Source organism: Leucoraja erinacea, chromosome 1 (assembly GCF_028641065.1).
Source record: "Leucoraja erinacea ecotype New England chromosome 1, Leri_hhj_1, whole genome shotgun sequence".
NCBI classification, from domain to species: domain Eukaryota; kingdom Metazoa; phylum Chordata; class Chondrichthyes; order Rajiformes; family Rajidae; genus Leucoraja; species Leucoraja erinaceus.
This window is the reverse complement of record NC_073377.1, coordinates 63,016,971-63,040,815: the sequence shown is the minus strand read 5'-3', so window position 1 is coordinate 63,040,815 and position 23,845 is coordinate 63,016,971. Positions and strand designations below refer to the sequence as shown.

The following is a 23,845-nucleotide window of genomic DNA, read 5'->3' as shown; positions in this document are numbered from 1 at the left end:
AGTCCATAAAAGACATCATACTTTCTTCCAGAAGTGTGGAATAAATGTGCCCTAGGTATAAAGACATGCACCATTGATCCAATAAATTGGTTCCAAATTTAAAATGAGCACGTTTCTCATTAAAATTATCTTTAAGATATTGTGATTTCAGTTAAATGATGATTTTAAAGTTTTCACAAATGCCCACTGGTCTTAATAAAAGTATTTACTGATGAAGAAAAATCTGACCAAATACCTGTGGAATGTGTTTTTAATTTAATCCATATTTTGTCTCCATGATAACTATTAGTTAGAATTGGTGCAAGATGTGCTATCACTGATATTTTAAGGTTTGACACACACTTAGCCTTACAATAGGGATGTGAGAGATTTCAAATTTACATGCTGATGTTTGAAACATGGGATGTAATTGCAACTTGTAATTGCCCAGAAATTGGATTTCACCCATTTTAGAGATTAGAAACGATGTTTTTTGCTGTAACAAAAATGATGTAATTACAGAAGGTATAAAACTGGTACATTCCATTCTTGCATTAGATAAATCCCATTGTTATCAGACTACTGAACGGTCCGCTTATAAGCTAAGGTTGTAGTCCTGATCTCCCAACTAACACCATTGTGCCCCTGAACTTTTCTATCTGCACTTACTCTGTGGCTATACACTATAATGTTCAAAGCACTATATTGTGCACTCTGGTGTTTTTTCTCTTTGCAATGCCTGTTGTAGTTATGCATGACATACTCAGGTATAGTATGATTTGAATGTATAGCACACAAATAGGTTTTTCACTCTAACTCGATATACATAACAATAATTAACTAATACCAATAAGTATCTGGGAAGGTGATGCTGGAGGTGGGCCTCCGAGTGGGATGTCTAGATTCCCTAGTTGCCTCTGGTGGTTGAAATTGGGAACCAGGGCTTTGAGGTGTCTGACAACCTGTGACCTCGGCAGGCAAGAGCAAGCATGATCCATCTCAATATATTCCCTTTAGAAGCATAGTATCTGTGTCCCTGTGAAAATCACTCTGATAAACCAGTGCTTCCCTCCAGGGCAATGGGTATCAGTGAGAGAATGCTGTAGAATGTTGAAAACTTCACCCAAGATGGTGAGATAGGCATCGTTTATTTACTAAATCAGATTTGCTGCAAGTTTAGTAGTTTTAATCATAAATTAATAGCTTTGAACGTTGCTTTCTAAAAATATTCGTCCATTATTAAATTTCTCATTTTCATAAAACTTTAAATATTTAGAACATCTTTAAAGTGCCCTCCATGGAGAAGAATAATGAGACCTTTTATAGACTTAATTTTTCTTAATTTCTCTGACTATAATCATAATTGGTTTAGAACGTGGATTTTATCTACCAAAACAGTTTTCCTGCTTCCTCTTCCCTGTATGGCTACGTATTCAACATACAATTTGTAATTCACAACACTTTTTCTCACAAAGAGTTGTGAGTCTGTGGAATTATCTGACTCAGAGGGCGGTGGAGGCCGGTTCTCTGGATACTTTCAAGAGAGAGCTAGAAAGGGCTCTTAAAGATAGCGGAGTCAGGGGATATGGGGAGAAGGCAGGAACGGGGTGCTGATTGGGGATGATCAGCCATGAACACATTGAATGGTGGTGCTGGGTCGAAGGGCCGAATGGCCTACGCCTGCACCTATTGTCTATAGTCTATTGTCTATTGTAATTGGCATTTTTCATTCCAAGCAAAATCTACATGATTTAAGTTTCAAATATACCTCGAGCAAGATGGAGAGATTTGAACTTTAATCAAGCACTATGTATTCTAGTTTAGTTTAGAGATACAGCATGGAAACAGGCTCTCTGGCCCATGAGCCCACATTGACTATTGATCACCCATTCATAGTACTTCTAGGATATTCCACATTTGCACCACTACCTACACATCAGGGGCAATTTACAGAGGCCAATTTACCTACAAACCCGCTTTACTTTGGAATGTGGGAGGAAACTGGAGCATTCGGAGAAAAACCATGCAGTCACAGGGAGAACATGCTTTCCGGTGGCTTAATTCCATGGTTAAAACCCTGTCACGGTGCGAGTCTACCCCGAGTGATCCCGAGTTTAAAACAAATCAAACTCGTGGTAATCACGTAGAATTAACGTAGCGGGAAGGTCGGAACTCGTAACGATAACGGCAGGTACTCGGGAAACTTGTTAACTTGTGAAAATCTATCACGATGATGCATGTTGGCCTTCATTGCAAGAGGATTTGAGTTTTGGAGCAAAGAGGTCCTACTTTAGTTTACAGGGCCATGGTGAGATCGTACCTGGAGTATTGTGTGCAATTTTGGTCTCCTAATTTGAGGAAGAATATTATTGCTATTGAGGGAGTGCAGCGTAGGTTCACAAGATTAATTCCCGGGAAGGCGGGACTGACACATGATGAAATAATGGGTTGACTGGACTTGTATTGACTGGGATTTAGAAGGATGAGAGGGAAATCTTATAGAAATATATAAAATACAGGATTGGACATGCTAGATGCAGGAAAAATGTTCCCGAAGTTGGGGGAGTTCAGAACCAGGGGTCACAGTTTAAGAATATAGGACTGAGATGAGGAAAAATTGTTTTCTCTAAGAGAGTTGTGAATCTGTGGAATTCTGCCACAGAAGGCAGAGGAGGCCAATTCACTGGATGTTTTCAAGAGAGTTAGATTTAGCTCTTACGGCTAAGTCAAGGGATATAGGGAAAAAGCAGGAATGGGGTACTGTGGCATAAAGGGCCGAATGGCCTTGTCCTGTATCTATTCTCTGTTTCTATGTTTCTATGAAATGAATCAGGCAGATAAAAGTTGATTTTGCGTCATGTTCCTGAGCTACACTGTTCTATGTTTTACATTCTAACTGTATTTAATCAACAAATTTTACATCCTGTCACGTTGCCAGTGGCATAGCTTGACAACAGTGCAAATATTGGGATAATATTCAAAAATTGTGGGTTAGAGCTGTGTGTATGACTGCTGATGAAAATATTCCAATATTATGTGTTTTTATAAATATTAATCCATGTTTACAGAAAACACTTCTGGCAGTGGTGGTGTTTGGGAGGATGTATACTTTTAATGAAGGGACAGGTTGTTTGAACCTGGCGACTATTGAGTGAAATACCTTTGCATGTATCTTAACATTGCATAAATGATTTCTGAATCCAACATCTATCAGTTCATATTCTCTCACATTGCAGCAAAGCTGGAAGCTCAGCAGCAAAAAATCATTGGTATTTAGACAACACCTCCAATGTTAACACTTTAAACATGTTGATAAGGAAATGGGTGCTGGTTCATGAAGGACAGATGAAGAGAGGGATGAGTACTGTGAAAAGGATGTCAGAGAAGCAGTTTATGAAAGTGGAGAATGGGCTGGAGTGGTAAAGGTAAAGGTGTTAACGTGAGTAGTTCCAGTTCATGGAGACGAGATAGATAAAGGAATGGAGGATTTCTAAGGGAGTAAAGAGAAAGGTAGGCAGAGTACTGAAGAATGCAGTCGACAAGGGGCTTTTATCCAGTGGGTTTGAATGGAATTCAAGCGAATTTGACCACGTCAACAATACTGCTTGTTGGCTTCCTTATCTGAAGATGGGTTATCACAATGGATCAAATGGTTTCATAACTACCTTACTGATGGAAGATAGACTGATGTGGTGAAAGGATAATAATCTGGCTGGAGATCTTGTGGTCCAAGTCCATAACTCTCTAAAAACATGTGGGGCAATGGACTTTGGACTTTGAGAAATGGTGCAAATATTGGCGGTGCCTGCATGTGTAATATATGCAAAATTAATTTCACTGTGCAGTTGCATATATGATAAATAAAGCACTATTGACTATTGACTAAAAGTGGCAACACAAGTAAATAGATTGGTAAAGAAGACATATGGTATGCTTGCCTTCATTGGTCAGGGCATTGAATAAAGAGTCAGGATGTCATGTTGCAGCTTTATACAACTTTGGTTCAGATGCAATTGGAGGATTGTGTGCAGTTCTGGTCGCCTTAAAACAGAAAGGACGTGGAGGCTTTCAATAGGGTTCAGAGGAAATTTACCCAAATGATGCCTGGATTAGTGGGTATTAGCTACAAGGAGAGGTTGAACAGACTTGAATTGTTTTCTTTGGAACACAGGAGGTTGAGAAGAGACCTGATAGAAGTATATAAAATTATTAGAGATATGGATAGGATAGACAGTCAGAAACTTTCACTGGTTTCACAAAAGCTTTTTACTATACCTAGGTACATGTGACAAGAAACTAAACTAAACTCAACAGTCAAAATCTTTCACAGGATAGAAATATCAAATACTAGAGGATGTACCTTTAAGGTGAGAATGGCAAAGTTTAAATGAGATGTGCGTGGGGGGTGAATGCGTGGAACACACTGCCTTTGGTGGTGGTGGACGCAGATACAAGAGTGGGATTTAAGAAGCTTTTGGATAGACACATGGATATGCAGGGAATGGAGGGATATGTGCAGGGATATAAGATTTGGTGTTGCCATCATGTTCGAAACAGACATGTCGGCCGAAGGGCCTGTTCCTGTGCCATACTGTTGTATGTGCTATGTTCAAATGGCCTCCTTCTGTGTTGTAATGTTTCTATAATTACAGCCAGTGGTGCATCACTGCTACAAAGTTAAAGTAAAAAGAAATGACAAGTAACACACAAACACATGCAAGTCCGATCCACGCTAAAGCCAGAGCCACAAGCCTGCACACTTCAGCAGAGATGGCTAGGTATAGATTAAGTGTGGGAACCATAACAATTCAATTCAATGGGACTTCTGACCTGCTTTAGTTTTCAGTTAGGACAAGGTGCAAACTTGGTTTACTTTATGCTGCACTTCCTGGTTAGTTGAAAATTGATATTGTAGATGTTTACCACATCAGCCAGATGATGGTATGAGAACTGTGAAGTTCTGAGGTGAGTAAGATGTTGATCGTTTCAGCAGTGTGTTTGTGGAACAACACAAAAGGCAAGAGGTGGAGCACGTGGACCCGGCACGGCCTGCAGCGGTGAATTAGCGGTGGAGGACACCAACAGTAATGCTTAGCCAGGTCAACCCTGCAACACCTCCAGGACAGCAGACCTTCATGGTCAGGCCAAGATCCCTGCACTTACAACAACTGGGACTTGAAAATGGTGCCAAACTGGCGACTTTGTATACACTCAGTGTGCTACTGTTATACGTTGTACTGTTTTTGAGATGCTTATCTTATATGTATCTAAGTGCCTATGTATAGATGCTTGTACTGAACTGTACACATGAATAAATTTCACTGTACCTCGGTACATGTGACAAAGAGAAGTACCATACCGTGCCTTATTGTACTAATGGCCGAGGAATATCATTCAAGTGAAGAGGATGATATAGTTGGTGAGGTCATAAGCAAAATATTCAGAAGGTGAAGAAAGACACAAAAAGCTGGAATAACAGTGGGACAGGCAGCATCTCTGGTGAGAAGGAATGGGTGACGTTTCGGGTCGAGACCCTTCTTCAGACTGATGTCAGGGGTGTGGGCGGGATAGAGATAGAATGTAGTCAGAGACAGTAAGACTGGTGGGAGAACTGGGAAGGGGAAGGGGATGGAGAGAGAGGGAAAGCAAGGGCTATTTGAAGTTAGTGAAGTCAATGTTCATACCGCTGGGGTGTAAACTACCCATACGAAATATGAGGTGTTGTACCTCCTATTTGCGCTGGGCCTCACTCTGACAATGGAGGAGGCCCAGGACAGAAAGGTTAGATTGGGCATGGGAGGGGGAGGCAAACTGCTGAGCAACCAGGAGATCATCTCTGACTACATACTAACTTTGTCCCGCCCACTCCCCTGACATCAACCTGAAGAAGCGTCTCGACCCGAAACGTCACCTATTCCTTCTCTCCAGAGATGCTGCCTGGCCGGCTGAGTTACTCTAGCATTTTGTGTCCTGCTGACTTATCTGTCAGGAATCGCTGGTCGCTGATGGTTGCTTCCCTGCTGCCCAGCTGCTCTCTGACTCTTGTATCTGCTCGTTTAAACACACAGGTCAGAGACAAGCTAGAGGTCAAGGGGCTGTAGGCAGAACCCTGACACATAGAACCGAGGGGCACCAATCTGCTACATCTCTGGCCCCTCGGGTTTACCCTGGTATAAAGAGTTGGACCCCATTCAACTGAATTTGGGGGTAAATGCAGGTAAGTGTTTAACTTATTTTTAAATTATATTATCTTAATAATTTGAATTAATTGGGGGTGTTTTCAATGAAATTAATTGTATTTTTAATTTATATTCTTAAAATGATTGAAGCCGAGAATAATAATTATTAAATGCTTCAGACGATCAGAAATATCGAAACTGTTCAAAGGCATTTGATGCTGGTGGGGAGTTCGAAGGTTTTCAGTGCATTCTGGAGGTGGGGCCTTTGGATTCTCAGCCTGAGGTCAGGTTATCAACTGTAGTGCATTCTACATGGTAGCGTGACTGCAGGGTATGTTGAGTCAGTTTAGCTGGTCCTTGTCATCCAGATATGGTTAATGGGGGCAGTTGGGCTTTGCAGGTGCCAAATTCAGGCAGTGGGTCAGATCCAGTATGATCTGGCTCTTTATCTTTCAACTCAGCACTAGAAAGGAAAGTTTAAGGGCTGCCTCCTAGGTTGTCATTCTCAGAATGGGAACCCATCTAATAGTCACCATGTGAAGAATTTGAAGTATGTAGATCAACACTTGAACGGCCAAAGCAAAGAAGATTACAGACTAATGTTGATAAATAGGATTAGAATAGATAGCTACATGACAACTGGCATATATGGTGGGTTAAAGGGCCTGTTTCTGTGATATATAACTCCGTAGTGCACGCATGTTCTTCCCCTCAATGATTCAATAATACTTTATTGTCCCATATACTTAGGTACAGTGAAACTCTTTGTTTTTCATACAATCTGGTAAAAATCACACAGCAAACTTCACCTAGGCAGTTTCAGGCACTGACACAGTTTCAAAAGTTCTTAGCGCAGTCTTATCTTCTCGCAGCGGTGAACTAGGCCTGGCATTGCACTTGGCCGCTGTGTCCCTCTTCATTCTCAGCCTGGTCTCTCTTAGTTCTTGCGCCCCCCCCCCCTCCCCCCCCCCCCCGGCTGGGTCCCTAAGTTCTCAATTAGCCCCCGCGAGGTCTCTCATTGGTTTCGGCAACCCGCTGGTTGTTCGGCTCCGCCGTGCATCATCGGGCGGCTCGGCAGTTTCCCTCCTTCCAGTTCACAGTTGGTGGGTCCTCCGAGCTTGCTGCAGACTGTGCTATGCGCCAGGTCTTCCGTTCAGCTGCGATCATACGGTCGTCCGTAAGGGCTGGCTGCCCAGTAGACTGTGGCTCCCTGTTATTTATCTGACTATCTGTTTTCAGGCTTCTAGCTATGTAACTGTCCAATACTCATCTACCTCATTGCAGACATTGCTTCAAACCCACTGACTCCCATAGCTATCTGAACTACACTTCTTCCCCTCTGCTTCATGTAAGGACTCTATCCCCTACTCCCAATTCCTCCAACTACGCCGCACCTGCACCCAGGATGAGGTGTTCCAAATCAGGGCATCGGAGATGTCCTAATTCTTTAGAGAATGGGGGTTCCACTCTTCTATTATAGATGAGGCTCTCACAAGGGTCTCCTCTATATTCCACAGCTCCGCTCTTACTCCCCATCCCTCTACTCGTGACAAGGACAGATTCCCCCTTGAACTCATCTTCAACCCCATCAGCCATCACATGCAACATATAATCATATAATAAATTCAAGAAATAGCGACAATTCCCCTATCTGTCTCAAGGCTGCTCACACACAGCAGTCTTGCATCCCTTTCGTACAGCCGACAGGAACTTCTGGACTTCGGTTCCTGCGGCTGCAACAACTTTCTGGTCGATCTCCGTCTCGCTCCTGAGCTAGTCAGAGCAGCGGAGCAGCGGAGCCACGGGGCGGCTGAACGCCAGCAGAGCCGCAGGGCGGCAGAACACCAGCGGAGCCGTGGGGCTGGAGACCGCCACCGGAGCCACAGAGGCGCGGAGCAACGGAGCGGCAGAACACCAGCGCGCACCAAGCCAGCTCGGCCGACCGGAAGCACCAACAGACGGCGATGTGAACGAATGCACCGCTGGGGACGCAGAGGTGGGTTAAAGGCCAGGTTAGAGCTAGCCCCACACAGGCTAGCGATTCCTAGCCTTTTCCTCACCAACGTGCACTCACTGGCAAACAAAATGGACGAACTCCGGCTCAGGATCACCTCCCACAACTGGATCAAAGACTACAACATCCTGATCTTCACTGAAACTTGGCTCAATACCGACGTTCCTGACAGCGCCATCCAGCTAACGGGGCATCATTTACTCCGAGCGGACAGGACATCAGACTCTGGTAAGACCAGAGGTGGGGGTCTGTGCATTTATGTAAATAAAGCATGGTGCACGGACTCCACCATCATCGAGAGCCACTGCTCAGCTAACCTAGAGTTCCTCTTGGTTAGATGCAGACTGTTTTATCTGCCCAGAGAGTTTACCTCCACTGTTGTGACTGCAGCCTATATCCCTCCTGATGCTAATGCCAAGCTTGCAATGAAAGAGCTTCATACTGCCATTAGCAAACAACAGACTCACAACCCTGAGGCAGCCTTCATTATTGCGGGTGACTTCAATCACTCCAACCTGAAGACTGTACTCCCCAAATTTCACCAACATGTATCCTTCCCCACTAGAGTAGACAAGACACTGGACAAAGTCTACACTAACATGGCTGAAGCTTACAAAGCCGTCGCCCTCCCCCGCCTTGGTCAGTCTGATCACCTCTCATTGTTCCTGCTCCCTAAGTACTCCCCACTCATCAGACGGGTTAAACCAACTGTGAGGACAGTTAAAGTCTGGTCAGAGGAAGCGGACTCCACACTTCAGCAGTGTTTTGGAAACACTGACTGGAAGGCGTTTGCAGCCCTGGCCACCCTTGACTCCCACACGGATATTGATTCCTATACATCCTCTGTTCTGGACTTTATAAACTCCACCATCAACAGTGTCACCTCCCTCAAACGGGTGACCATTTTCCCGAATCAGAAGCCATGGATGAACAGCGAGGTCAGGCTACTGCTGAAAGCACGGGACACCGCTTTCAGGTCAGGCGATGCTCGAGCCTACAGTTCATCCAGGGCTAACCTGAAGAGGGGCATCAAGAAGGCCAAGCACTGCCATAAGCTCAGGATTGAGGAGCACTTCAACAACAACTCCGACCCCCGACGCATGTGGCAAGGCATCCAGGCCATCACAGACTATAGACCCACCAACACCACCCCCACGTCCAGCGACGCCTCCTTCCTTGAGGAGCTTAATCACTTCTATGGCCGCTTCGACAGGGACAACCTAGAGACAGCCATCAAGGCTGTGCTACCTGCCGATCACCAACCCCTCACACTCACCCCCTACGACGTGTACGTGGCACTGAGTAGGACTAATGCACGTAAGGCTGCTGGCCCTGACGGCATCCCCGGGCGCGTGCTCAGGGCCTGTGCTGCGCAGCTGACAGACGTCTGGACTGACATCTTCAACCTGTCACTTGCCCAAGCAGTTGTCCCCACGTGCCTTAAAACCACCTCCATCGTGCCGGTGCCAAAACACTCCACTGCGGCAAGCCTCAACGACTTCTGCCCAGTTGCACTTACCCCCATCATCACCAAGTGCTTCGAGAGGCTGGTCCTGGTACACCTCAAAGGTTGCCTACCCCCCACATTGGATCCCTATTAGTTTGCCTACCGCAAGGACAGGAGTACGGAGGATGCCATCTCAACGGCACTTCACTCCGCCCTCTCCCACCTCGACAACAGAGACACTTACGTAAGAATGCTGTTCATTGATTACAGCTCAGCATTCAACACCATTATACCCTCTAAACTGATCACCAAACTCGGTGACCTGGGCATCGACCCCTCCCTCTGCAACTGGATACTGGACTTTCTAACCAACAGACCCCAGTCTGTTAGGTTAAACAAGCACACCTCTTCAACCCTCACCCTGAACACCGGCGTTCCACAGGGCTGTGTGCTGAGCCCCCTCCTCTACTCCCTCTTCACCTATGACTGCACACCTGTACATGGTACTAACACCATCATCAAGTATACAGATGATACAACGGTGATTGGCCTCATCAGCAACAACGATGAGTCGGCCTATAGGGAGGAGGTCCAGCTCCTAGCAGCATGGTGCGCTGACAACAACCTGGCCCTTAACTCCAAGAAGACCAAGGAGCTCATTGTAGACTTCAGGAAGTCTAGGGACGGCACGCACACCCCCATCCACATTAACGGGACGAAGGTGGAATGTGTTTCCAGCTTCAGGTTCCTGGGGGTCAACATCTCCGATGACCTCTCTTGGACCCACAATACCTCAACTCTGGTCAAAAGGCTCACCAGGGTCTCTTCTTCCTGAGGAGACTAAAGAAGGTCCATCTGTCTCCTCAGATTCTGGTGAACTTCGACCGCTGCACCATCGAGAGCATCCTTACCAACTGCATCACAGTATGGTAGGGCAACTGCTCTGTCTCCGACCGGAAGGCATTGCAGAGGGTGGTGAAAATTGCCCAACGCATCACCGGTTCCTCGCTCCCCTCCATTGAGTCTGTTCAAAGCAAGCGTTGTCTGCGAAGGGTGCTCAGCTTTGCCAAGGACTGCTCTTAACCCAACCACAGACTGTTTACCCTCCTACCATCCGGGAGGCACTACAGGTCTCTCTGTTGCTGGACCAGTAGGTCCAGGAACATCTTCTTCCCTGCGGCTGTTACACTACTCAACACTGTACGTCAGTGATTGCCATTCACACGCCCCCCCCCCTCACCCCACCGGACACTTCTCCCACCAGCAAAAAATACTATGACTGTATGCACGTAAATATATTTATTTATTGCTCATATTCTATGTCGCTCTTCTAGGGAGATACTAACTACATTTTGTTGTCTCTGTACTGTACACTGCACAATGACAATAATGTTGAATCTGAATCTGAATCTGAATCATCTGACACTTTTGCCACCTTCAACTGGATCCCACCACTGGCTACATCTTCCCATCTCCTCCCCTTTTTACTTTCCTCAGAGACCGTTCCCTCCGTAACTCCCTGGTCAATTTGTCCCTTCCCACCCAAACCACCCCCCTCCCCGGGAACTTTCCCTTGCAACCGGAGGAAATGCCACACTTGTTGCTTTACCTCCCCCCTCGACTCCAACCAAGGACCCAAGGATCCAGGTGCGGCAGAGGTTCACCTGCACCTCCTCCAACCTAACCTCCTGCATCCGCTGTTCCAGGTGTCAACTACTCTACATCGGTGAGACCAAGCACAGGCTTTGCGATCACTTCGCCCAACACCTCCGCTCAGTTCGCACTAACCAACCTGATCTCCCGGTGGCTCAGCACCTCAACTCCTCCTCCCATTCCGAATCTGATCTTTCTGTCCTGGGCCTCCTCCATTGTCAGAGTGAGGCCCAGCGCAAATTGGAGGAACAGCACCCCATATTTCGATTAGGTAGTTTACACCCCAATGGTATGAACATTGAACTCTAATTTCAGGTAGTCCTTGCTTTCTCCCTCCTTCCCCTCCCCTTCCCAGCTCTCCCACAAGCTTACTGTCTCCGCCTCTTCCTTTCTTTTTCACCACCCCCCCACCCCCAACATCAGTCTGAAGAAGGGTCTCGACCCGAAACGTCGCCTATTTCTCTCTCCATAGATGCTGCTTCACCCACTGAGTTCCTCCAGCATTTTTTAGTACCTTCGATGTTTCCAGCATCTGCAGTTCTTTCTTAAACATTGCTTTGTCTCTGGATCTATTGCACTATAATGCTGAGAACCATGCAATACAAAGCTTTTCCCTGTACCTTGGTACAGATGACAATAGCAAAGCAAAACATAACTGATAATTGAAAAAAACTTGCAATAATAATCTAATGGGATGCGCAATATTAAATAGCCTTAAAATGTTGATGTTTCTGACATAGTTTTGTTTTGGCGTGGAAGACAATTGAGATAAATTTACGTTGAATGGAAACTGTGCAGTAATGGTTCAGTAGCGTCTGTATCCTGGGATCTCAGGTAACACTCTCGTTAGTGATGGTGATCCAAAACCATTAGGATGCACTAGCACTTATCAACTATCTGTTTCCTTCAAGAACAATAAAGTTGAGCAGGCATGAAATAACAACATTGCACATAGCTCTGTATAACAAAAATATTTAAAGAATCAACTAATTAATGAGTAAAGGTATGGATATATAAACTGTGGAGTTGTATGCAATTTGATGATGTGTTGAATGTTCTAGCATACTTTCATAACAATGCCACATGTGCTGTAAGGGCTATCACTTTTTCACTTCCATTTCCTTTCCAAGATGTAAATTTATGTCAGCATCTGTATACAATAATGTATCTGTGGTGACATCATCCCTTGCCAGCACATAAATTTAAGAGGCAAATTACATTACAGTTTTATCTTTGAGAATATGGCTGAAATAGTAACTTTCATCGTGCCAAACAGCCCGTTTAAGTTATGAACTATTGTGAAATAAAATCAATGCCTTTTGAAGAAATAGTCCATTTTGCTACTTGACTCAAAGTACATCGTATAGTAATTTGGAACAAATAATCCTCATAAATTTATCAGAAAGCTTTTTTCCATATACAAGAATCTTCATCAGAACATGTCCGTATATTGCAAGGAACAATGCCATGGAAATAGCACTTTGTGATTTTATCATATAAAATTTTATGCATCTTTATCAAATATCTTAAAATGGCATTCATTAAAACCTATTTATCACAGATTAATAATTCCAGTAAGTCAACAGAGTAAACGTTTTGATAAAACGCTTTTTGGATCAGATTCACATAATCCAAGCACTTTGTGCAGCAGCTCTCCAATGACAGCACAGATACAACTAAGATACTAGAACAATTGATTCCCTGATCTGTGCTCGAATCCCATGAGATTCTGATCTAGGTTGATATTCTCTTGCTGATTTTGCCTTGAACGATTTTATAAAAGAATATTGCTCAGTGTAATGCAGTATTTTAAGGCTGTCATAGGTTAAATTGCATTGGCTGTTAATCTTCCAAGCTTCAGTAAAAATATTACATTTTAAACATTCTTGAAATTTGATTTTCCTCTGCTGTGTCTTGTGCCCATTTTTTGTATTTCACATTGTAGAAATAAGGAACTGCAAAATGACACAAAGTGCTGGAGTAACTCAGTGGGTCAGGCAGCATCTCTGGAGAATATGGATCAGATCAGAACCTTTCTGGAGAGTGAAGAAGGGTCCCGACCCAAAATGTTACCTCTCCATGTTCTGTAGAGATGCTGCCTGACCCGCTTAGTCCAGCAGGTCATGCTCATAGTTGGATAAATGTGGAAGCATTAGACCTGTGGGCTGTATTTATGTTGCTATTCAGGTGGTCATGTTTATTTTCCTCATCTTTGGGGTGCTCCACTCTGATAATGTTTAGCTTTATGAAATGCTGTTTAAAGCATATCTAGTATTCACCATCAAGTGAGGTTGGACACTTGAACTGGACTTCTAAAAACAATTTTTTAATTGTAATGTCTTAAGTTGGATGCCAATATTCTGCCCTTTTCTCAATGTCAAGAGAAAAATCAACTTACATTTCAAAATCAACGGAGTTACTGTCAGTGAGAAAAGTTCCTCAAACTTTTTTACAACCCAACGGCATGAACAAATAAATCTCTAATTTTAAGTAACTTCATCTCATACTCCCCTCCCCTCCCCTTCCTTTCTTCCCTCTTCCTCCTCCGCAGTCATTTAACCAGTTCCACAGTTCTCCACATTTTTCCCCTTGAGATCACACCTTCCCTGGCCAACAATGGACCTACCAGGCAATGTCCTCCTGAGGTCATTTGTGCCTGGCCCTGATTGGTCTTTGCTCACCAGCTTTTCACCTCATCCTTCCCACCCTCTACTTTCAGTCTGAAGAAGGGTCCCGACCTGAAACGTCACTCGTCCTTTTCCCCCCAGCCTGAACCATTGAGTTAGTCCAGCACTCTGTGTCTATGTTTGATATAAACCAGGATCTGCAGTTATTTGTTTCTACATCTTGTTAGAGGTATATATATATAAATAATATATATATATATATATATCTTGTTAGAGGTATATATATATATATATATATATATATATATAAGTGTGCATGTGTGTGTGCGTGTATGTATGTGTGCGTGTGTGTGTTTCCTGTAGATATATAATATATATTTAGATATATATATCTGACTCAATTATGTTGTAAACAAGGTTAAATTATAGTAAATTATGCATTAATAGAAAATTCGAATTTTTTTGTAAGTGTATTTGCTCACAGGGATATGTCTTCTTTTAACAGTTGGAGTATTGAATGGAGAAGAGCTTGCACTGAGAGCGTTTTCAATGTCTTGGTCAAGCTGATCCAGTTTCATAATGAGCAGAACCATGGAGTCCAGACGGGATCGATCTCGATCTTCCCTCATTTCCTAAGAAAACAGACCACACAATTACAAAGTGCAGATTTTATACAATTATATTATTAAACAACGATATAGGCCAGATCAATGCCATTCAACCCAATATATCTTTGGCATCTCTCTGAAGGACCTTTATAGATTGCTATGAAAAATCTTTTTGTCACATATTCTACATTTTTTTCCAAAAATAAACTTGTGTCATGTTAAAAATATATGCAAAACAAAAACCATGTAAAACCTCAATACTATTTTAGTGTCAATACATTAAATATTGGTAGTGTCATACTCAGTAGAACCAGCATCACTCTGCATAACACACCCTTGTCATTCATGTGCCCCCTGGGGTAAATCCATTCCCTGGATTCAGGTGTGTTTCCACCAGACTCTGCCCCTCAATGCCCAGCAGTAGAAGGACCCTTGACGGTAGTGGTCCTCCACAGTGTCTTCTTGTAGACAGCACCAAGCTTCAGTGTACCTCAGAACATACTCTTGCAATCTGGAATGGGCTTGTCAGCAACATTCCCTAATGGACATCTCAATGTGCAAAAGATCAACAAGTTTTGTGCAGGTCAAAGTGCATCTTTCACTGAAGTGACGGCCTTCCAATTGCACTTGATGCCCGTCTTCAAACGTGTCGCTGGGAACGCCCCGTTACTCAGGCTGTTTCCTCCATTGTGCACCTGTTTGGGACAAACTATGACAAGGAACCTTGCATCTGCCTCCAACCACTCTCCGTGAAATCACACTTTGCAAATAGGTGGGCAACCGTCTCCTCTTCACAGCAGCCATCCTGAGGGCCGTGTGACTTGGGAGGAAGACTCAGGCTATGGAAGGTCTATTCTCCCATTCTATGTAACCAATATCTGCAGTATTGAATGCAGACACAAAATGCTGGACTAACTCAGTGGGACAGGCAGCATCTCTGGACTGAGGAATGGGTGACATTTCAGGTCGAGACACTTCTTCAGGCTGCCATATGGAAGGTTAGGTGAGAAGAGAAATCAGAGATCCTACTTTCGATGTTCACATTTTATTCCAGGAGAGTTTGAAGATTGTGGTGAAATGGTGGAATTCTCTGCCCAGAGCCAATGGAGGTCAAGTGATTCAATATATTCAAGAAGGTGAATTGTTGGTGCTGAAGGAATCAGGAAGCATGAGACGATGGCAGAACAGTGTTGTGAAGCAGATGATCAGGCATTATTATGGTGAATGGCAGAGCAGACATGAAGGACTGAATGGCTTACCCCTACTCCTGACTGTTATGATTCTATAAATTACCAAAGATATGGAAGAGGCATATGTTACTAATCATATGTTGAACATGTTAATCCTGGTTAAATTGGAGCAGCTAGGACTTCAAAATGGGGTTAAGTTTCAGGGTTGCTGGGAGATTTGGTCAAATTGGAAATGTTCTCTGCAGAGCTGGGACAAGCTGCAGAGAGGTGCCAGAGTGCCCAGACCTTAGATACAATTTGCAAGCAAAGAATGGGAAGATCTGCAAGCCCTGTCAATTTGGTGCAAAATGCTTAGAATGGATTAGATGGCTGCAAGCCAGACATACACCTTGTAAATAGTTGTAAATAATGTTGCAGAGTTTGACTTTGCCAAGTGTTGATTGGATGAGGTGTTAAGCCTTGTCTGGGTTTTCTGTAAATCAGGGTAAATGTTTCTAAGTTGACTTCCTCTCGAAGTCTGTTTTGAATACAATGTATTGAACTGTTGGCTCATTGGGTTAGGGGAATGCCTGTTATGTACGGTGTCAATCGATATCTGAAATTGGGTTATTGAGAGACTACCCCCATGTGGTTCAGCCCCTCAAGGTCCGGGGACATATAAAAGTCCACAATCACGAGGCTCAGTGTCAAACTTCTGGAAGAACATTCGGGACTGTGTGAACTGTAGTGTCTCTGTCTGAGTTAGGCCTCGAGGGCTTGAACAGGCAGACACGAGGATCGAACCCACGGTGGGATAGATATAGTAGTTGATCTGTAACGCGCTTTTGGTAAAATCAAATTTTGTTTCAAGTGTTTAATTCAGTGTTGTTACTGAAACTAGACTGGGGGGAAGCTTAGAAACGAGCAATTATCAAAAGTGGCAGAGATCCAATAGAAATTAGTGGTGATTTCTTGTAATAAATGTTGCCCAGAAAAATCTTTCTCTGAATGCTGATAGAAGAATTATTAATAACTATTCCAGCAGCAGCAATGTAGTTAAATTATCAATCTGCAGTTATTCGAAAGGCTTCGCTGGTGATTCCACTTGCCTTTGTGGTGATGGTTCAAGTGTACATTCATCCCAAGGACAAACTAAAACAATTACAAGTTTGCCACAGCATCCTGTATAACTGTCTAGAGGAAGCACATGCAAACATGGACAATTTTGAGTGTAATTTCAAATGTTTACATTGCCAATGATGACGAATTCAAGTGGGCAACGAGGCATAACTCATTTGTGACTGCCATTCCCATGAATTATGGGTTACAAACTCATAAAAGAACTACTATAACTCATTGTCCCTGTTGAAATATCTTACATTACCATCATCTGTTTCAGTTTGTCTGAGCAGATTGCACAGACTGTTCCCTGGGTATTTTCAATCATTTTCAACTGAAAATATACAAGAGTATTGCACTTGGGAAGTGTGGTTGCAGCATGCTAATTGTAATTTTAATGCTTTCCACTGCTGTTCAGGTGATTAACTTACTATTAACTAATGTGGCATGGAAATAAAACTGAACATGTTCTTTGAATCTACGAACTTAAATTGTTGGATCAGAAAGGACTAATCAAGCCAAACTATTTTGTAGACTATAGGCAATCCATCCAATCATAGATGCAATGCAGTTAATTGCTTCTGAGAAAGTTCTGCCTGAATCTCAAATGTAATTAAGCCAAATATTTTTCTGTTCTAATTCACCATTATTCAATTGCGTCTACTGTTCTCCACAAAAGCAGCTCTCAGCGTCATCCGAGACATTCTAAGCCATTTGTTGTGCATTACGAAAAATCTTACCAATAGTTTCTTGTCCTGTTTCCAATCAGATTTGAACAAAATGTTTTGAAAAGAACTGTTTGTCACAGTCCCAAGTCTTGCAGTCTTTTCTCCATTTCCTTTAATCATGAGGGAAAATTATTCTTCTCTTTTCTATTTTTTTTATTTTGAAGCTAGATTTAAAGTTCACAAGACAGACTATTCACAAGGATAGGCCAGAAACATCTTCCATAGAAAACGAGGAATAGCACTATGACCACTGGGATTGTTTATAGGCGTTGCCCAATGAAGATGATGATAACACAGACACAAGAAGGGGGATAGCACCCTATATTTAGCCTGGGCAGTCTTCTGGGCTGTATCTCCAACATTGGCTCATCCACTTTCCCTGTCCGTACCAGAACTAGTCATTTCTCCTGCAAGTCATTTGTCTGTGAAATTGGTTCTGTTTCTCTCTCCCTCTCTTATGGTACATGCCTAACTTACTGGGCATGTCTTACTGCACTGGTGCAAGTACCACTTAATACTTCTTTGCCTGTATTCTCACCATCTTCATTGGGCAGTTACTATAACATCCCAATGGCCATCCAAATCTTCATCCTATAAGGGATGTTCAATTTCCATCAATCCCTACCACCACCTTTTCTGCAATTTAACACTACTTTGTTTATTACTTTTGCCCAGTTCTGTTGAAGTCACAAAAAGCTGGACCCGAAACGTCACCTATTCCTTTTCTCCAGTGATGCTGTCTGACCCGCGGAGTTACTCCAGCTTTTTGTGTCTATCTTCGGTTTAAACCAGCATCTGTAGTTCCTTCCTACACATTTCGTTTGTTGAAGGGTCTATGACCTGAAACGTCAAATCATTTTCTTTGTAACTTTTCTATTCAAGGTTTCCAGCCGTTTTCATTTTATTTTTCATTTCCGGTTTCTGCAGTTTATTTGGTTTTTAATATCTCCCAGCACTTAATTGGATGAAACACCTATCCACTCCCTTTTTTTGGTGTGGATTTCCAGAGGCCTGGCCAACGCATTATGTAGTCTGTGTTCTGGAGTCATATTTGTGGCTATCAACTTCATTCCTATGGAGATATATTTACAACATTTACAATAAATTTACAACTCACTCCTACAGGTGATATTTAACATGAGCTTAGTAGTCTGGAGCTAAATAATGTCCTGTGTATCCAATGTTTCATTGGAACAAAAATCATTCAAATCGCAATTCTATGTCTGGTGTGGAGACTTGCGTGGATGCATTAATTATCAAAATCAAGTGGCGTTTTAGATCTCTTCACAAGGTTTTTCACATGGAGACAAGTTCCTTCCTATGCTTTCCTATGCCATTCTGTATAAAATCCCAGAATCATCTTTAGCATTGGTTTTTGATAATCAATGATTGATTAATAGATTCGAAGACAAAGGACCTGATGAAGTAGTGATCAATTGCAAAAGATGACACCACATTTCACATCAGACCATACAAGTGATCCACACATCATTACATAAACCTGCTAGAGATAGTCATATTGCCCAGTAATTGCAAGATAATCCAACACTTTTCTGGTTTTGATGACTTCAAGAGGATTGAATATTGACAAAATAAGTGTTTTTCCTTTTTTCATTTTAGCCAGAGTGCATTCCTTTATCGTCATATCTTCCAGATTTACAACAGAACCATGAAAATAAATCTGTAATATGTCATCAAGCTCCATATAGATTCGTAATAAACACATTCATGTTAATTTTCAATTCACAATTGAAAGAAGATTATTGGAAGAATCAGAAAAGTATTTTACTTTCTATGGTAAACGGAAAAGTTAGAAAACACGAAATGATCTTGCAAAAGTTCAGTTTGTTCTTAAAATAACATAAACTACAAATAGGTATGCTGCAATAATTGCTAAAGCATTTAAAAAAAGGATGAAATTACACAGAGTGGTCTTACACTATGCCAATTTGTCTGCCTTCTCTTTTTGGCTTCATGACGCTGCACTCAAATCTGTACCAACTGTTCCCTTGTTTTGTCATTATGTTACTATCACAGCAGGAGTGTGTAATGTGAGACGCAAAGTAGATGTGGCAGCTACATTCCTCAACACAACAGGATGGGAAAATGAGATGCTATTGTTTCGCAACATATTCAATCTGTTATATACATTAGGTTCATAGGATGCTTGGTCTCTGGATAGATGCAAGCCATTTGATTTAGAACCTACTTGTCTAGCTTGTTTAGGGTGCAGATTTATGTTCCAGTAGGGGATGTGGGTGGAAATGGATCGCTACTATTCTCCCACCCAGAGTTAGAACATACTGTAGAACAATACAGCACAGGAATAGGCCCTTCAGCTCACAATGTCAGTGTCGAACATGATACCAGGATAAACTAACATTATCTGCCTACACATGATCCATATCCCTCCCTGCATACCCATGTGCCCATTGGAAAGCCTCCTAAATGCCACTAATGTATCTGCCTTCACCACCACCCCTGGAGTATGTTCCAGGCACCCATCTCCTCTGGATAAAAAAAACTTGCCCCGCACATCTCCTTTAATCTTTGCCCCTCTCACCTAATAGCTTTGGCCTCTAGTCTTTGACATTTCCACCCTGGAAAAAAAGGTTCTGATTCAGATTCAGATTCAGATTCAGATTCAGATTCAATTTTAATTGTCATTGTCAGTGTACAGTACAGAGACAACGAAATGCATTTAGCATCTCCCCTGGAAGACTCCATAGCAAACGATTTGAATAAAAATAATAAGTGTCCGGGGGGGGGGGGGGGGGTGGTGATTGGCAGTCACCGAGGTACGTTGTTGAGTAGAGTGACAGCCGCCGGAAAGAAGCTGTTCCTCGACCTGCTGGTTCGGCAACGGAGAGACCTGTAGCGCCTCCCGGATGGTAGGAGGGTAAACAGTCCATGGTTGGGGTGAGAGCACTCCTTGGCGATGCTGAGCGCCCTACGCTTGCTTTGGACAGACTCAATTCGAGGAACCGGTGATGCGTTGGGCAATTGATGCGTTGGGCAATTCTATATTCTGACTCCTCAACCTCCAGTGGTTTTCATTCTGACTATGTTTTGATCATAGTATTCATAGACTCATTATCCAATGGTCAAAATATTTTAACGGCCATCTTTTCATGCTCTTTCACCGTTTTAGTTAGAGAGTAATAGAGTCAGTGTGGAAATAGGCCCTTTGGCCCAACCTGCCCACACCGGCCATCATGTTCCATCTACATCCTGTGTTTGGCCCATATGCCTCTAAACCTGTCATATCCGTGTATCTGTCTAAATGTTTCTTGAATATTACAATAGTACCTGCCTCAATTACTTCCTTAGGCCGCTCGTTCCATACACCCATCAACCTTTGTGCGAAAAAGTTACCCCTCAGGTTCCTATTAAATCACTTTAAACCTTTGTCCTCTGGTTCTTGATTCCCCTACTTTGAGCAAGAGACTCTGTGCATCCCCCCAATCTATTCATCTCATGATTTTGTACACCCAGCCTGCTCAAGCTCTCCCTCTAGCTCAGGCCGTCGAGTGCTGACAACATCCTCGTAAGTCTTCTCTGTGCCCTTTCCAGCTTGACAACATTTTTTCTATATTCTGTGGTGAATCTCTGGAACTCTCTGCCACAGAAGGTAGTTGAGGCCAGTTCATTGGCTATATTTAAGAGGGAGTTAGATGTGGCCCTTGTGGCTAAGGGGATCAGGGGGTATGGAGAGAAGGCAGGTACAGGATACTGAGTTGGATGATCAGCCATGATCATATTGAATAGCGGTGCAGGCTCGAAGGGCTGAATGGCCTACTCCTCCATCTATGTTTCTATGTTTCTATAACATGGTGCCCAAAACTGGACACAATACTCTAAATACGGCCTCACCAACGTCTTATACAATTGCAACACGACCTGCTAACTTCTATACTCAATACTCTGACTGATGGCCAATATTTGACCACTCTTTGACCACCCAATCTACCTGTGAAGCCACTTTCCACGAACTACAGTATGTACCTATGTTTTCCTAGATCCCTTTGCTCTACAAAACACTCCAGAGCCCAACTGTTCATTGTGTAGGTTCTGCCCATGTTAGTGCCCCAAATGCAACACCTCACATTTCTCTGTATTAAATTCTATCAACCATTGCTCAGCCCACCTGCCCAAACGGTCAAGTTCGTACATTTCAGTGCATGATGCTGTGACGCCTGCCTTATTGGCAACTTGTACTGGAGAAAGGGACTAGCAGTACTGGATACCATCCAGTACTGTGGTTGAGTGAGTTGTGGGTACATACATTGTACCCTGTAATGCAGCTGGTATGTGGCTGCCATCGGGCAGGGTGCAATGACTTTCCCCACAATGTTTGGCAAATGTGTACCATTCATGATAATTTTGGGGTGCTGCTGCATCCATTTCATCATATTCACTGTATATCTGAATGTAAAACACACCAGCACTCTTCAAAATGTTTTCCTGGCCAGCTTCACATTAGTTCACAGGGTGTCTTTTACTCTTTTACCAAGGATAGTTTAAGGTACATAAAGAGGTGAAATCCAATTTCAATTCAATGAAGAATTGCAACATGGAGGAACAAAAATAAACAGTTACAATGAAATTAGAATGGAATTCTGAAGGACAATGCAGGTAATTTGAAAATAGATGTGGGGAATTTCTTTAGAACGCTGGAGGTTGCTGGGTGATCATATAGAGGTGTATAAAATCACGATGAAATAGATAGGGTGAATGCACAGAGTCTTTTACCCATGGTAGTGGGAACAAAAACCAGAGGCCATTGATTTACTGTGAGGGTGGAAAGATTTAATACGAATCTGAGGGGAAACGTTTTCATTCAGGGACATTGTTGAGGATGGTACCATAACAGCATTTAAAAGACACTTGTATAGGTACATAGATAGGAACGTTTAGAGGGATATGGGCCAAACGTAGGCAATAGAGATGCAGCATTTTGGTCGGCGTAGATGAGTCGGGCTGAATGTTGTATAAACAAGCCTGAAGGCATTGTGTCTCAATGCAAGGAGCATTTGTAATAAGGTGGATGAGTTGAATGTGCAGATAGTTATTAATGTATATGATATAGTTGGGATAACGGAGACATGGCTCCAGGGTGCCCAAGGCTGGGTGCTGAACATCCAGGGATATTCAATATTCAGGAGGGATAGACAGAAAGGAAAAGGAGGTGGGGTAGCGTTGCTGGTTAAAGAGAAGATTAACACAATAGGAAGGATGGACATTAGCTTTGAGGATGTGGAATCGATATGGGTAGAGCTGCGAAACACTAAGGGGCAGAAAACGCTAGTGGGAATTGTGTATAGGCCACTTAACAGTAGTAGTGAAGTTGGGGATGGCATCAAACAGGAAATTAGAAATGCGTGCAACAAATGTAAAAGAGTTATAATGGGTGACCAATCTGCATATAGATTGGGTGAATCAAATTGGCAGGGGTGCTGAGGAAGAGCACATTTCTTGGAATGTATGCGGGATAGTTTTCTAAATCAACATGTAGAGGAACCAAGGAGAGAGCAGACTATTCTAGAATGGGTATTGAGTAATGATGAAGGGTTAGTTAGCAGTCTTGTGCGTGGTCCCTTGGGCAAGAGTGACCATAATATGGTTGAGTTCTTCATTAGGATGGAGAGTGACATTGTTAATTCTGAAACAAGGATTCTGAACTTAAAGAAAGGTAACTTTGAGGGTATGAGACGTGAATTGGCCAAGATAGACTGGCAATTGATTCTTAAAGGGTTGACGGTGGATATGCAATGGAAGGCATTTAAAGACTGCATGGATAACTCCAACAATTGTTCATCCCAGTTTGGCAAAATAATAAATCAGGGAAGGTAGTGCATCCGTGGATAACAAGGGAAATCAGGGATAGTATCAAAACAAAAGATGAAGCATACAAATTAGCCAGAAAAAGCAGCCTACCAGAGGACTGGAAGAAATTCAGAGTCCAGCAGAGGAGGACAAAGGGCTTAATTAGAAAAGGGAAAATAGATTATGAAAGAAAACTGGCAGGGAACATAAAAACTGACTGCAAAAGTTTTTATAGATATGTGAAGAGGAAAAGATTAGTTAAAACAAATGTAGGTCCCTTGCAGTCAGAAACAGGTGAATTGATCATAGGGTACAAGAACATGGCAGACCAATTGAATAACCACTTTGGTTCTGTCTTCACTAAGGAAGACAAAAATAATCTGCCGGAAATAGCAGGGGACCAGGGATCCAATGAGATGGAGGAACTGAGTGAAATCCAGGTTAGTCGGGATGTGGTGTTAGGTAAATAAAATGGATTGAAGGCCGATAAATCCCA

At 42.9% G+C, this 23,845-nt stretch overlaps 1 protein-coding gene and 1 long non-coding RNA gene across 3 annotated transcripts in view; one reads left to right on the top strand and one right to left on the bottom strand.

Annotated features, from left to right (window-relative positions):
* Positions 1–23,845, bottom strand: part of dlc1 (DLC1 Rho GTPase activating protein) — a 423,144-nt gene that overhangs the window by 277,685 nt on the left and 121,614 nt on the right. For both annotated transcript variants that reach the window (XM_055635599.1, XM_055635607.1), the window contains exon 3: positions 14,382–14,531. In XM_055635599.1, coding sequence (XP_055491574.1) covers positions 14,382–14,531 — 150 coding nt within the window. The remainder of the gene's footprint in view (positions 1–14,381; positions 14,532–23,845) is intronic.
* Positions 1,008–14,532, top strand: LOC129697260 (uncharacterized). Its single transcript, XR_008723480.1, has 3 exons — positions 1,008–3,404; positions 6,048–6,196; positions 14,405–14,532. It is a non-coding gene; the product is annotated as an uncharacterized LOC129697260 (long non-coding RNA).